The 16,179-nt window shown below is 40.6% G+C and overlaps 1 protein-coding gene across 3 annotated transcripts in view; it reads left to right on the top strand.

Moving 5' to 3' along the window:
- The window catches only part of CLMN (calmin), a 99,689-nt gene that overhangs the window by 76,324 nt on the left and 7,186 nt on the right, over positions 1–16,179 (top strand). For all 3 annotated transcript variants that reach the window (XM_084632435.1, XM_084632436.1, XM_084632434.1), the window contains exons 6-12: positions 2,400–2,590; positions 4,772–4,965; positions 5,869–5,951; positions 7,453–8,820; positions 9,759–9,940; positions 10,828–10,888; positions 13,032–13,099. In XM_084632435.1, coding sequence (XP_084488561.1) covers positions 2,400–2,590; positions 4,772–4,965; positions 5,869–5,951; positions 7,453–8,820; positions 9,759–9,940; positions 10,828–10,888; positions 13,032–13,099 — 2,147 coding nt within the window. The remainder of the gene's footprint in view (positions 1–2,399; positions 2,591–4,771; positions 4,966–5,868; positions 5,952–7,452; positions 8,821–9,758; positions 9,941–10,827; positions 10,889–13,031; positions 13,100–16,179) is intronic.

The raw sequence follows: 16,179 nt of genomic DNA, 5'->3' as shown, positions 1-16,179 counted from the left end.
ATTCCAAACCAAGTCATTGGAGCTTCATGCTCCACAGCGGGATGGTCTGGTACTGGGAAGGATCATACTGGGATTTCTTTGAAGGGCAAGACTGCAGCACCTTCCAGTACCAGGGTTGGAACTTGGGCACCAAAATCTACAAAATCAGTGCTGCTGGTGCCATCTGCCGCAGTGACTTGGGTTACAGAAATGACTTAATCAACTTTGGCTTGTTTCTTGGCTCCAGATGATCTCTTGCTGTTCCTGGAACCAGAATCCCCTCAGCTTTCCAGAGCCCAGCACCAAGTACTGAGACCTCAGCTAGTACTGAGCTCCCTATGGTATCTCTCTTCACCCCCAACCTTGAGTAGCAGTTAAGCCAGACTTGCACCGGTACCATCAACTAGCAGAGGCAGGTTGTGGCCATCTCCTCCAGTATCCAGAGCTCCTCCACTGGATCTGCAATCCAAATCCTCGAGTTGGAAATGACTATGACTGATGCCCATCTCCAGAATATGCCCTGAAGGGTTCCTAGAAATCATTAAACAATATGTCAGGAATCTTCAGCATATTTCACCTTTTAACTGAGAATTAGGGAAGGATTTACCACACCAACCCACTCATGCTTCATCTGAGGGCATGGTGTTTGGATGGAAGTTGTAGTTCGAAAAGCCTATTTGGCTGATGACTATAAGTTCCCCTGAGATTACACCTGCCAGCCCTCAGCACCTTTCATCCACTGGTAGTTACCTATTCTGTTTTTTCTCACCCCGTAATTTTTTCATTTCTTCAAGAGTGGCTAAACCTGTACCAGCCTGGGACTTTAACTTTTTTTATCATCCCTGACTAAGTTGCCATTCAAGCCTCTAGATTCCTGTCTGCTACTTCTCTCTATGAAGGTAGAATTTTCAGTTGCTATCACTTTGGCCAGGAGAGTTAGGGAATATCAGGGGCTCCTGGCAGACCCCCCTCTCAATACAGTTTTTCTCAAGGGTGAAGTATCCATGAGACTGCATCCAAAGTTCTTTCTGAAGGTGGTGTTGGACTTTCATCTTAACCAAAGTATCCAGCTACTGGTGCTTTATCCTAAAACTCACTGTAACAGGGAAGAAGTGGTGTGACTCTCAATGGATATGCCTAGAATTCTTGCCTTTTACCTCCCAAAGGACAAAATCATTTCAAAAGTCTCCTAGGCTCTCTGTATCATTGGTGGAACAAATGAAAAGAGAGGCCATTTTCTCCCTGAGGCTGGCATAATGGATCTCCGGATGCATCCTACTCTGCTATGAGATGAACAATATCCCTCTCAAAGGCAATGTGAGAACACATTTGACAAGAGCTCAGGCAGCATGAGTAGTTTCCCTTAAAGTTGTCCCTACTACTGACATCTAAAGAGCAGCAGCCTGGAGTTCTATTCACACCTTTGCTAGACAATATGCACTGGTGGAAGCAGCTGTTTCTGATACTACTTTGGGCAGGGCAGTTCAGTCTGCAATCTGTTGTGTCATAGGATTTCAGGCACCCATCTCCGTGAACGAGACATTCTTTGTGCACTGCACATAGGAACAATCACTTGAAGGACCAGTTACTCACCTTGTTGCCACTTGAGTTCTTTGGCATTTGCAGTGTACTACCCACCCTCTTTCCCCACTGCCTGTTCACCCTCTACTGGAACTGGTGGCAGAGAGGGAACTAAGATGGCAGTGGTCTGGCTGCCTCCTTTATCTCCATGGTGTGGAGTGTGGGGAGACCATGCATGGCCCAGATGAACACTGCTAGAGAAAAATTTCTGGCTCTGGATGCATGGAGCACATGCACAACCTGAAGTGCACTATTATGCATATGGACAGCACATCTTGAAGAACTCATTATTAAAAAGCAAAGTAACCCATCCCCTCTGGTTAGCATTTCATTTAGATTTTCTCAACAGGAAATTCTACCAAAATCTATCTTTTCCAACAGAAATCTTTTATTTCAATGAAAACGCATTTTCCCACAGGACAATTTTTTTGTTTTAAAATTTTCAACCAGGCCTGTAAACTAATATCTGTATCCTTGCCAGACCTGAGCTCTGTGTAACCTTGAAAGCTTGTTTCTTGGACCAACAGAAGTTGGTCAAATAAAAGATATTACCTCACCCACTTTCTCTCTAATACCGACATGGCTACAACAACACTGCATGAATCCTTGCCCATTAGTCTTAACATCTCTGTTGAGACTGCCAACAAGGGTGCTGCTAGTTAGGTCTATTCTGGTCGGTGTAGTTGTTGCTGAATTCTTTAATGCACAGACCTATAATTAGACTGTTAACTGAATTTCAGAGGAAACAAAAGAGTTACTTTTCCTGAAAGCAGGATTTATGGATGATTGAATGTCTGTATCGAATTGAAATACCTTGTGGTTTACCTTTTTCAATGCAGATTAAAGAACTGACAGGCAACCTCAATAGGAACTCCTCCTCGTCCAGCCTGTCATCTGGGCCCAGTGGGGCTGACTCAGACACATCTCACCCGAGCACTCCTAATATAGAGAGAAGCATGTCTGTTTCAGTGAAGGATCAGCGAAAAGCAATCAGAGCCCTTTTAACCTGGGTTCAAAGGAAAACCAGAAAGTAAGCCAACCTCCTTTTGGTAGCTTAGAAGAGTCTCCGTTTTACCAGCTGCAAATGGGTTTGTTTCTGAGGTTGAAACTAATTTCCCTCTAGTCCATGGGAGGAATCTATGACAATAACACATGCTGTAGGATCTTCCTTGTTTTAGTGTGTTCAGGTTTAGAGTGAGCACTTTATATTTTGGGTGAGATCTTCAGTGGTTTAAATTGACTGACTGACTGGTTTAAATTGACTGACTGACTGACTTAAACTGGCAGAATATCAGGCCCTGTATCTTCCTTATTTCACGCAGGGACGGATTAGGATGTTATGGGGCCCCGAACCAGAGCAAGTGGGGGCCCCTCCCTACCCCTTCTACCTGCAGTCCTCCCGCATCTCTCCCACCCTCCAGCCAGGAAGTGGGGTTGGGGTGCGGGGACTTGCCCCGCTCTGCCTGCCCAACGCTCCTGCCACTCCCTGGCAGGAGCTCCAGGTGGGCGGAGCAGGGCAAGCCTCTGCGTCCTGACCCTGCACTCCCTCCGAAGCACCGGGTGGGGGGATGGAGTGGGGCAAGCCCGTGTCCCAACCCTGCTCCCTGGCTGGAGCAGCAGGGAGGGGTAAAGCGGGGCAAGCCCCCAAGTCCTGTATCCGCTCCCCGGCTGGAGCGTTGGAGGGGGCAGAGCTCAGGGGCTCCCATTTTTCAGGGCCCCCCGAATTGGCCGGGCCCCTGGGCATGGGCCCCGTTGGCCCAGTAGCTAATCCACCACTGATTTCACGATATTGTGCATTATATGTCAACTGCAATCAGTATGCTTGGCAGTATGCAAGACACAGATGCAGACTCATTCCCTGTCCTGAGGTGCTTGCAATCTATTGAGTGTTTTGTGTAAATCAAAAGATTAGATATAAATGAAGGATTAAAAACTCCCTTGAACTTTGGTGACATTTGCATCTTAATCTGACTTTAGCATCTCAAGATACTCTGTAATAAAACTAGGTCATGATTTAAAATGAAATATTACTGACAGGGACAATGTCAAGTAGTTTAGGCCAAAAATATTAATTAGTGTAAAATTGTTATAGTACAGAGGTCTCTTCTGGATTTTTCATATAGTCCCACTGAGTCATAAAGAAATGGTAAAGAAAAAGCCAGAGTTTATATAAGGCATATGGGTCAAAATTCACTTACATTAATTTGGGTATTAGGGACTAACATGTACAAATCTTTGCTGTACACAAGGGAACACTTGGGCCCACATTGCAAATGCAAAATTAAAAGGTCAGTTCTAAAAATCTTCTCCCTTGGACCAGTGAAGTCAGTGGAATTGAACCAGGGATGAATTTGGCCTGTTGTTTCGTGATCAGCTGCTGCCAATCCAGACAGCAGAGAAAGAACAAGTTAATGAATAAATCCTATTTCTAGAACTAAGACGCTGACCAATACCATTGATAACTGTGGAGTACCAATGAGGAAACGATAAACAAGGCAATCAAAGGCTATAGTGTTTTCAGTGCCCCCTCAGAAATACAGTTTGGAAAGAAATCAGTGGTTGGGAAATGAATCATTTATAGCTTCCATAGAAAGAAACAGCAAAGTACAATGATAGTGAAAACTTGGTTGTAGCATTTTAAACAGTGAATCTTTCAGAACTCTCTGTCTTTGTGGTATTTCATTTTTGTTCTTGTGAAAATGCAAAAGTTGTCAAGTCTGGATTTTTTTTTTTATCCTGCATGGCATAAATTTCTATACTTAAGGCCAAGTATACACAAAATGTGACTCATTTATGATAGGTTTTAACATGCTTATGTGTTGGCCCCTTTCCCATACTATGGCATTAAAACACTATCGCAAAGTAAAATCAGTAATTACTCAGACATTTGGTTTTGTAAATGTTAAATACGGTTGCTAAGTACTTGTGGGTTTTGTTTTTGTTAACTACTTCCTATAAGCAGGTTGATCTAAGTTGGTAGCCAAACTGTTGGCTCAACTTACAGTGAATCTTTATATTGTATGAAAGCGTTTCCTACTGTCCTAAAGCTAAGAAACTCTCTCCTGTAATGACTACAGCCAGACAACTTTATTTATAATTCAGGAGTTTTAGAAGGTGGCACTGCTTTTGTTGTGGGGTGGTGGTGGTGGTGGTTGTTGTTTTTAATATATATTTCTACAATATGTATTTGTTTCGTTTTTTTAAAATGTAGATATGGTGTTGCAGTTCAAGATTTTGCCAGCAGTTGGCGGAGTGGCCTTGCTTTCTTAGCTATAATAAAAGCAATCAATTCCAACTTGGTAGACATGAAGCGAGCTTTGGAGAAATCAGCCCGGGAAAACTTAGAGGATGCTTTCAGCATAGCACAAGATAAACTTGGTGTTCCTAGACTTCTGGAGCCAGAAGGTAACACATTCGCAGCTGCCTTCCTTGGTGCATCTGTCAAATAATTAAAAACTTATGACTCTTTATTTTTATTGCAATAGTTCCCATTAGCTTTAGTCAGTATTGGTTCCCCATTTTGCTGGGTACTGTACAAAAGCAGTCCTTTTCCCAAAGTACTTACAATCTAAAAAGACAAAATGAGCAAAGGGCGGGATAAAGGGATCCAGTACATGAGCAAAATGATCAGGAGGATGGTAGGCATACGTCTTGCTAGCTCCAGTTATTTTCTCTCTGTTCCTTCTTTTAAATTGTCCTTGCTTATTCTAAAATTCCCTTTTTTCCTTTTTGCCTATTTTGAATGGTCTTAAATTTAGTTTTAAATTTTCCTTGCCTCTTCCATTTTTTTTTCTACTTGAGTAAATGAAACTTCTACTGTAATACCTGTCCCTATTCTGTCTGATTCAAGCCTAAATTGAAGCTGGACCTCGATCCTGCAATTGATGGCAAGTGGACAGATGCCTGCGTGCAAGTGGTACCCATTTAGAGGAATAGAATATCCCTGGCTTTCTCACTGGAAACAAATCACTGCCTGTCACTCAACAAAACCTCTTGCTGGTGAAAGAGCAGCACTTTCAGGCTACGATGGGAATATCCTAAGAAGGGTGACCCTGACCTAGGACTCGTTTGAGTTTGGGGAGCGGGGGAAGGGTATTAAAGTGGAGGACACTGAGGCATCCTCTGGGTTCCATCAACAATTAAGAGGATTCTGCCTTCTCTCCTCAAAAATAAAATAATAAGTCTGGGTTTTCATAAGAATGTTTCTACCTTGAATCCTAAAAGTAGGATATGCCTCTGAAGGCCCATTTCTGTGCAAGTCCTCTTTCAGTATTTAAGAGTCCAGTGCTTTGTGTTTTTTCTCCACAGATATAATGGTTGAGTCACCTGATGAACAATCAATTATGACGTATGTGGCACAATTTCTGGAGCATTTCCAAGAGACAGAAGGGGTACGCTTTTCTTTCATAAAGTACATTTTCATAATTTGTCATGGCATCCTTGAAGTCAGATATATGTTCTCATTTTTACCTTCAGAACTATTACAAACAATTTATTTCAAGTGGTTTAAAAGCCATATCATATTTTAATGATTCCTGTTCTGTTTGTCTGATCCGATACCTTAGGTTTTAAGTTGGGGCCATTAAACTGCTTTGGAGAAAATAAGACTCAATCCAAACATTAAACCCAAAGCTGTTTTACAAAAGTTAGGATCAATTCAAATAAGTACTACCCCACTCCTTTCTCATCCCTGAACCTTAATAGGCTTTATCCTTGTGCTAAAATCTACCCCCGGATTTTAGACAATTTGGCAGACTTTGTTGGACTGGTTTCTGTCTTCAAATCTCATGAGATCTGAGCTCAGATTGGTGATCTTGCTCAAAAGACATAGTACCAGATTCAAGACCGCAGAGGTGAAATAATGGTCCCACTGAAGTCAGTGGAAAAAACTTCAATTGACTTCAGTGGGACCATGATTTCACTACAGACCTTACCTTTGATAAAGGGGCCCGTTTGGAATTTATGGGACAGAGCTGGTAGATAAGCACATTTCATGTGTGGGATGGAGAGGGCCTTCTGGGGCTCTGGTAGAGGAGTTTGTAGTGGAACAGAGGAAAGGAAATTAAAGGATGGGAGTCATTCAAAGAGCTGAAAAGAATGAGAGCGAAGTAGGAACTGGGGAGATCACATTTAGATCTGTATAAGCAGCCAGACATTTCAGGGCTTATCCGAACCTCAGACCTCTTGAGGTTGGTCATCACTAATTTAAATTACACCTTTTTGGTATGAAAAGGAGATTCCAAGGACGTTTGTTCCCCACGAGAAGCAGGGTGATAGTTGTCTTGTTTTTCCTCGAGTAGCATACAGATAAAAATGCAGCTCTTACACATTCAAGTTACTTTGCTACTAGTTTTCTTCAGATTTATGTTTAATAAAGTCTCCAGTTGCATTATTCATGCTACTTATGTTTTACACCATCAATTTTTAAGGTTCGTTAATTGTATTTTATGCGTGAGGGGAAAAAAAACTCAAATTTCTTCCTACTTTTCAGATAAACTGCCCAGCTCAGACGGTAAATAAAAAAAATCAGACTAGCAGATCAATATGGTCTACAATAGATTTAGTGGACTCTTGGGTTTATTTTACTCCAGTTTCTGTATTTAATATATATTTAAAGCAGCTATCCCCATAGAGGCCGCATGGAGAGGTGAATTGAAATAATGATTGAGAACTGGGATCTCCGAATTCTAATCTGGCTGTGCCAGGGACTTGCTCTGTGGCCTTGTACACTTTAACTTTGTTAATTCAGTTTCCTGACTTACAAAATGGGACAATCATTACTTGACTAGTTCAAAGGATGATACAAGGGTTGATTAATGACTCATTCTATAGCAATTTGAAAATGTAAAGTGATATGTAAATTACTGTTTAATGCTATATCATCCTTTACAGGAGGATTTTTCGGATCCTGATAAGAAAATCCCAGTTGAAGCCACATATGTCCATATCAAAGACACACCTTCAGAACAAGAGGGCAAGATCTTGATATTGAATGAAAATGGAGAATGTACGTACACTGTTAACCATGAAAGGAGCCACTCTCCTCCTACAAAGGTTTGTGTCCACGATTTGCCCGAGGAACTCCAGTCAGAAATTGCACATGAAGAAGTTAATGACCAATTGAATCAACCATTACCAGGTCATTCACAGGGAGTCTCAGAGGAGTCATTGGTTTTGTTGTCTGCAGAAGAACTTCAGAGGCCTACCTCTTTGCAGATTACAGGATCTGTCAGTTTTGACTCCAGTTCCTCTTGGGAAGTTCTTAGTGATAAACTGATTCAGAATGAAGGGAGCATATCTGATGATCAACTGAAACAGAATGATGACCTTTCAGCAACTGTTTTGACTGATCAGAAAAATGCTGCTGACACCGTTGATTCAGAATCATTTTCTAAAAAAGAATTTACCATAAAGATGTCTCCTGAATGCAACAATGAAATTAAGGACTCACTAGTCAACGAAACATGGGATAGTTGTTCTTTGAGCCCATTATCTCACACTTCAGATGCACATACAAATGAACCAACAAATCTAGTAGAAAACACTGAACCCATAACTTCAACTTTTCTACAGGAAAATGCTTCCAAAGAAGAGGATATACGTAAATATGTTTTGTGTCTACTAGATGAAGAAATATCTAAACTTCCAGATGGGTATGAACATCTAAAACAATCACCTGTTTTTCAGACAGTACAAGATACCAGTTGTTTACCCAAGGATTCTGATCTCAAAGGTCAAATGGAAATATCTTTGTCCTGCAAATCTGAAAATTCAACCCCACCAGTTACAAAAATTCCTGAGAATCTTGATATTCATAGTGAAGGTGGATCTTCAGCTAAAATGTCACCAAATTCTTTGAAAGTTTCTGTAATTCCACACGATCTTTTCTACTATCCACATTACAATGTTCCCATATCAGCAGTTTTGGAAGCTTTTGCTAAGCCTAGTCCTGCCTCTTATGTTTCTGAAAACAGCAAAATCTGTGGTGAGCTATCAATGAATTATTTGCATGAAGGGGAGCCATTGGTACTAAACAATGAAGGAGGCATTCTGGAGCCACGTCTGCAAACCAACCTGAGTGTCTCTCCAGCAGAAATGGATGCTGAGGACACGGAAGAGGAGAAAGCGGATCCTGAGAGTCCCACTAAGTCCTTCTCTGAAAAAGTACAGGCTGCCCTAACAGGAACGAATGTGGAACTCAAGGAAGACACCAGTATATCCACAAACTCTCAAGATTCTACAAATCCAGAAAATCCTGAGGTACTCATCTTGATTTTTAAATTTCAGCCATCTACTTGCTTGTATAAGTTGGCCCCAACACCTTAATTTTACTACAAGACTTTGGAATAATTGTAGTAAATATGCTATGTCTGTTCTCCCAAAACATTGTTTACCACTGCCCTCTGCTGGATGGAATGTCAGATTGGCTCATGTGTGATGTTCTCGTAACAGCTGCAGGCCATATAATATGAGCCCTAATACTACTAGCGAATTGAGAATTTTTCATGGGATACCGCCAGCATTTAAAATAACTGTCTAATGTGTCTGTCTAGCTGACATTGTGATCATATTGGCTTATAAACCTTCTGTCATTGGGATGGCTCCTAGGTATTACAGCTGTTGCTGTTGAGGGGCAACGGCATGCTTGCTATATACAACATACAAGTGAAGACAATTCCTGCCCTAAAACGCATAAATCTAAGGGCCTGCACCTGCAAACACTCTCACACTTGAGTAACTTTACTCACACAAGTAGTCATATTAACTTGAGTGGGACTAATCACATGAGTAAAGTTAAGGCTTGTACCAGCTATACTGTTATAATTACACTGGTATAGTTAAAGTGATACACCAATCTAATTCACGATGTGGACACACTTATTCTGAAGTGATCCTTTCCAGGGGCCATGTTGTGCCATGATTTCTTATACAAAATTCCACTTTGAAAGAAATGAGGAGTTTTATTTAAGAACTGGTAGCATGATGTAGCCCTATGTGCCCCATTCAACATTTAAGCAACAACTTGCTTACTAAGAAGCACTATATTTTTTATCCTGTTGAGTGAGATCTTTATGCATTAAATGCAATTCATTGCTATGGAGAGCAGACTAGACATTAGACATCTGAAAGCTGGATCATAGCAGAGCTGTATTTATTTTTGTCATTGTCTAATGGAAAATCTCTCTCTTTTAAAACAGGTCACGGTAAACCAGTTGGAGGATACATCGTCAGCAATGTTGAGATCAGAAATAAGCAGTAAAAGGAAGGAAAAAAAGAAAAATGTGATCCAAGCAGAAAACTTTCAGACTTTAGAAACGGGGACTCCACAGTTACCTGATAAACAAAAAGAAGAAATGACTGGTTATCAGGAGTTTTCCAGGTAACTAATTAACTTTTATAGAGTCTTCAATATGCCTTGATGTGAAATTGTTTTTCGGTAGTATGTTTCTGAACAAATCTCATTTAGCTAGTACATGTTATCCCCACTGGGCTTGTCTATGTTACAGTCACAAATGTGTTGGGGGAACCAGTAACAATGTGACGTTGTCATTACACAACTGGATTTGTCTACACATGCAAAGAGATTCCTAAACATGTTTAACACACAACTGTGCTGTACTTACAGTGGAGAGAAAACCACTGACACTGTGACCACTGTACTACTTTAATGGTTGATGTCCCAAATTATATCTATACATATATGATTGAAACATTCAGCTAACTCTCACTCCTGTTTCTTTTGAGTATTAGTTTAGGTGCAAGGGAATATATTTGAACAAAAATGGATTTGTGCTCGTTTTGGTGAACAGTTTAATCAGAGCTGCAACAAACTCAATAGAAATCCACTTCCAGAATCCCATTAACTCAGTTTCTCCAAGCTTTTTAACCACCATTCTAGTACCTTTCATGATAAAATAAGTTCAAAAAAGAAAACAGAGCACAAATGGTAACAGTTTAGGGATATAGTCTCACTTCAAGCTAATGGGGTTTGTGCACCTTCAACATCTATCAAGATATTGCTTTTCAGAAATAATTCAAAGTGGGAATGTCGCTAGTTTTTCATATCATGGCCAGATTTTCCAAAGCAGCCTCTGAAATTGCACCTGAACATTTTGTGCGCATAAAAACATGGATTTGAATGTGTATTTGAAGTTTTGCATATCCTGAAGATGACGTACATAAAATTGCAGGAGCATCTGTTGAGGTAAAAGCCCCTGTGAAAATTTGGCTCTGTGAAATTAAAGTTTATTTTTATTTACTTTGCAGGGTTAGCTACAGCGACTCCAATGTTTACCTCCGAAAAAGGATTCCTAATCCCACTGAAAAGGTTAGTATGAGGAAAAATGTAGTGTCTCCCATTCACTACTTCTAATTATCTCCTAAAATCACAGGCCTCGTAAATGGTAGACTGCTAATTATAAAAAGTAATTATATGTGATTGCTCAAACACAACCAAATATAAACCTGTTGATTAAATGAAAGTCATAGAATTTCTGGTTTAAGAACTAAGACATTAGGAATAAATAAAAGCTTTAAAGGAAAACACAAACAATTTTTAATCAAACCTTTCAGAGTGGTAGCCGTGTTAGTCTGTATCAGCAAAAACAAGTAGGAGTACTTTGTGGCACCTTAGAGACTAACAAATGTATTTGGGCATAAGCTTTCATGGCTTTCATCAGATGCATGGAGTGGAAAATACAGTAGGCAGGTATATATACACAGTACATGAAAAGATGGGAGTTGCCTTACCAAGCGGGGGTTCAGTGCTAACGAGACAATTCAATTAAAGTGGAAGTGGGCTATTCTCAACTGTAGAATACCAAGGGAGGAAAAATCACTTTTGTAGTGGTAATGAGGGCAATGTAATCAGGATGGCCTGTTTCAAACAGTTGACAAGAAGGTGTGAGTAACAGTAGGGGGAAATTAGTATGGGGAAATTATTTTTTGTAGTGACTCACCTACTCCCAGTCTTTATTCAGGCCTAATTTGATGGTGTCCAGTTTGCAAATTAATTCCAGTTCTGCAGTTTCTCATTGGAATCTGTCTGTCTTTGAAGTCCAGGGAGATTGAAGTGTTCTCCAACTGTTTTTTGAATGTTATAATTTGTGACATCTGATTTGTGTCCATTTATTCTTTTGCATAGAGACTGTCCAGTTTGGCCAATGTACATGGCAGAGGGGCATTGCTGGCACATGATGGCATATATCACATTGGTAGATGTGCAGGTGAACGAGCCCCTGATGGTGTGGCTGATGTGGTTAGGTCCTATGATGGTGTCCCTTGAATAGTATTTGGACAGAGTTGGCAACTGGGTTTGTTGCAGGGGTTTGTTACCAGCAACTACACACCACACAACAAAAACACTACCCAGGAACCTATCCCATCTTTTCATGTACTGTGTATATATACCTGCCTACTGTATTTTCCACTCCATGCATCTGATGAAGTGGGTTTTAGCCCACGAAAGCTTATGCCCAAATAAATTTAAGTCTCTAAGGTGCCACAAGTACTCCTCGTTGTTTTTAATCAAACCGTGTGTCATTAAGAATATCCACAAAGGAATGTCTAATCATGCAATTATACAAATTATAATTTGGGGACTACATTGTAATTTCAATATTTCTGAAGCAGTCAGTGACTCGACACTTCACTGAGGTTGCAATTCTTTGCATAGTGAGTTTTCTTTAATTCTGCAGTGACACTTTCTGCTTTCAGTAAATAGCAAGGAACATGATGTATGCTCTGTATCTTATGTGCAGTAGCCTCCCAATACCTCATTTATGACCCATCCTGCAAATTGCTGAGCATTTCATAAGTACCTCACAGGATTGGGTTTATTGGTTCAAACCTGCATTGCTTGTTGCATCATGCCACTTGACTGATGGCTCAGTCCTACGCCACTGAAATTAATAGCACAGTAGAACACAGTGGTAGACATGGTTTGTCTTGTTCTCTCAAGAGATGTTCATTACCTCACTGGGCCCTAGATTGATGTCTGTGGCACAGAGAGGCAATAGGTGGTGTTGTAGCTGCATTTCACGTTTTTGGGCTGGGACTGTGGCTCTCCCAAACACAAGGTGAAATCCAGAACTTCCTGAAGTCAATAGGAATTTTGTCATTGATTTCAGTGGAGCCAGGATTTAATGCACACACTTCATCCATAAAACTCAGCGACTCAAAGTGTGTGCAAGCAAAGAGGATTTCACCCACTGTGAATACAAAATATTGGAAACAGCAATGTCTGTGACTGTTTGTGTTTCACTATTGTTGATATCACAGGCATTGTTGCTTCCAATATTTTGCAACGGGAATGTATTAGAAGCCAAATCTCATTTTGTTGGAGTAAAATTTAGAAAGATTTTTGTACATAACTTAAAATCAGCTGCTGTCTTTGTCGCTGTCTTTGATGTTTGTTTAAGAGCCATTTGACTTTTTTCATTGTATTTTTGTTTATAAATATGTAATTTTAGGAATACATTAGTGAAAACAAACAGAAGAACACAGATGTGAATGAAAGCACAAATCTGTTAATTATCAGGTGGGTAGTGTCTTTTTCATGGCATCCAAGACTTCTAGAATCTTGTACATGCGTTCTAAAGTGAGATTCAGAACTATTCTGCAGTGGTTGAGACTGATGTACACTTTAGAAAATTATAGGCACTGGCAGGGAATAGGATTCAACACAACTCCTCACAGGTCTGAAGTACAAACTTTGGTCAGGATAGATATATGGTAGCAGATTGTCAGCCTTGGCTAGATCTTTACACATAGCAAGGGAGACTTAGAGCTGTGTTAATTGGGCAGCTGAGGATTCCCCCATGAGCCAACAGAATACCACATTTGGTGGAGGGGACATTCCAGGGCAAGGAAAGAATGGGAGAGGGTAGAGTTAAAATGTGATGTGCTCCAATGATCCTGGGCCAGTGGTCCCTAGGAGACTGTTACAGCCAGTGCATGGCCTTGTCTGTCCTGGGACGACTTTGCAGGAGTGCAGCTACAGTGTAGATAAGGCCTCTACTTGAGGCCAAAGGGGGTTTTGCATTGACTTGAGTGGAGCCAGAATTTGGCTCATAATTAGTGGTTACAGGAGTTAATTACGGAAGACACGCAAAAATGCTATTGGAAACAGAAGTGTCCAGTTCTCACTTACATGATTGATAGCGCCAGACCTTCTGAAAATGGTGTAAACAACATACCACATTATGACTGTTTGCAAAACTAGCATGAAACTTACTGCCTTTGATATCCAGTCAGATTTTCAGTAAGAAGAATGAAAGCCAATCTGCAGAATTACTTCAAAAACAAAAGAGAACATAGGGATATATTTCATTGAAAAACTGGCAAATTTATTCAAAGTTAAAATTTAAAAAGAACCACACTGAAGAAGATGCTGTGTTCACATTAGTAAAATGTGGATGGTTTGCTGTCTCTGCTGATTTAATTATGGCACTTTGAAGATGAAAAGCTCCATCTAAGTTGCAAGTGGTGGTGTTTTGAATTACAGGACCCAGTGAAATCTCCCAGTTTGCAAATCATAGACTTTAAGGTCAGAAGGGACCATTATGATCGCAGGCCACAGAATCACACCCACCCACTCCTGTAACAAACCCCTAATCTATGTCTGAGCTATTGAAGTCCTCAAATCGTGGTTTAAAGCCTTCAAGGTGCAGAAAATCCTCCAGCAAGTGACCCGAGTCCCATGCTGCAGAGGAAGTTACCTGGATTACTTTTTTTCCCTTTCTTAAAAATAGGAACTATGTTAGCAATTCTCCAGTCATACAGTACAACCCCTGAGTTTACAGATTCATTAAAAATTCTTGCTAATGGGCTTGCAATTTCATGTGCCAGTTTCTTTAATATTCTTGGATGAAGATTATCTGGGCCCCCCGATTTAGTCCCATTAAGCTATTTGAGTTTGGCTTCTACCTCGGATGTGGTAATATCTACCTCCATATCCTCATTCCCATTTGTCATCCTACCATTATCCCTAAGCTCCTCATTAGCCTCATTAAAGACTGAGGTAAAGTATTTGTTTAGATATTGGGCCATGCATAGATTAGCCTTAACCTCAACTCCATCCTCAGTGTTTAGTGGTCCCACTTCTTCTTTCTTTGTTTTCTTCTTATTTATATGGCTATAGAACCTTTTACTATTGGTTTTAATTTCTTTTGCAAGGTCCAACTCTACATGGCTTTTGACCTTTCTCACTTTATTCCTACATATTCTGACCTCAATAAGGTAGCTTTCCTTGCTGATCCCTCCCATCTTCCACTCCTTGTAGGCTTTCTGCTTTTTCTTAATCACCTCTCTGAGATGCCTGCTCATCCAGGTTGGTCTACAACTCCTGCCTATGAATTTTTCCCCCTTTCTTGGGATGCAGGCTTCTGATAGTTTCTGCAACTTTGACTTGAAGTAATTCCAGGCCTCCTCCTGCCTTTAGATCCACAAGTTCTTTAGTCCAATCCACTTCCCCAACTAATTTCCTTAATTTTTTAAAGTTAGCCCTTTTGAAATCAAAAATCCTAGTCGAAGATCTCTTTTTGTTTATCCTTCCATTTAGTTTGAACTGAATTAGCTCAGGATCGCTTGAACCAAGGTTGTCCCCTACAACCATTTTTTCTATGAGGTCCTCACTACTCACCAAAACCAAATCTAAAATTGCATCTCCTCTCATTGGTTCAACAACTACTGGACGAAGGAATCCATCAGCTATCGCATCTAGGGAAATCTGAGCCCTATTATTATTACTAGTACTTGTCCTCCAGTCTATATCTGGGAAGTTAAGGTCTCCCATGATCACACAATTCCCATTAGTATTTACTTCATTACAAACATTAAAGAGGTCTCTATCAATATCCAAATCAGATCCCAGTGGTCTATAGCACACCCCAAGCACTATCCCAGGGGAGGCTCTAGTAGCTTTCTTCTTCAATGTGATTTTTGCCTAGACAGACTCTGTCTTATCCATTTCATGACTTCTTATTTCTTTACAGTCTACCTCATCATTGATATACAATGCTACTCTACCATCTTTGCCTTTATTTCTGTCTTTCCTAAACAGTACATACCCCTCAATACCTGTACTCCAGTCATGACGACTATTCCACCATGTTTCTGTTATCCCTATAATATCTGGTTTCACTTCCTGCACCAGTAGCTCTAGTTCCTCCATTTTGTTACCTAGGCTCCTCGCATTGGTGTACAAACATCTTAATTTTTGCTATTTGGCTTCACTCACATTCTTTACCCAATTAGGCACAGACATTCTACCGCCAGTATCACCTATTAGACTGGTAACTACACTACACTACCCTTCCTCCTTATGTCCATTCTCCTACCCACGGCTGTATCCTTTCTTACTTCATTTTCTTCCCTCTCAATGTTAAAATCCAGCATGGAGATTACCTGAACATCTCCCAACCATTTCCCCCAAATTCCTAGTTTAATGCTCTCTTAATCAGTTGTGCCAGTCTCCATCCTAGAAGTCTATTTCCCTTCCTATTCAGGTGAAGTCCATCCCGAGAGAACAGTCCTCTGTCCATGAATGCCTCCCAGTGGCCATACATCCCAAAGCCCTCCTTATAGCACCACTGCCTGAGCCATCTGTTGATCATCATA

This window comes from Lepidochelys olivacea, assembly GCF_965140295.1.
Source record: "Lepidochelys olivacea isolate rLepOli2 genome assembly, chromosome: 6".
In the NCBI taxonomy this organism is placed as follows: domain Eukaryota; kingdom Metazoa; phylum Chordata; order Testudines; family Cheloniidae; genus Lepidochelys; species Lepidochelys olivacea.
Note: the sequence above shows the minus strand (reverse complement) of the source record. Positions and strands in the feature narration are given on the sequence as shown.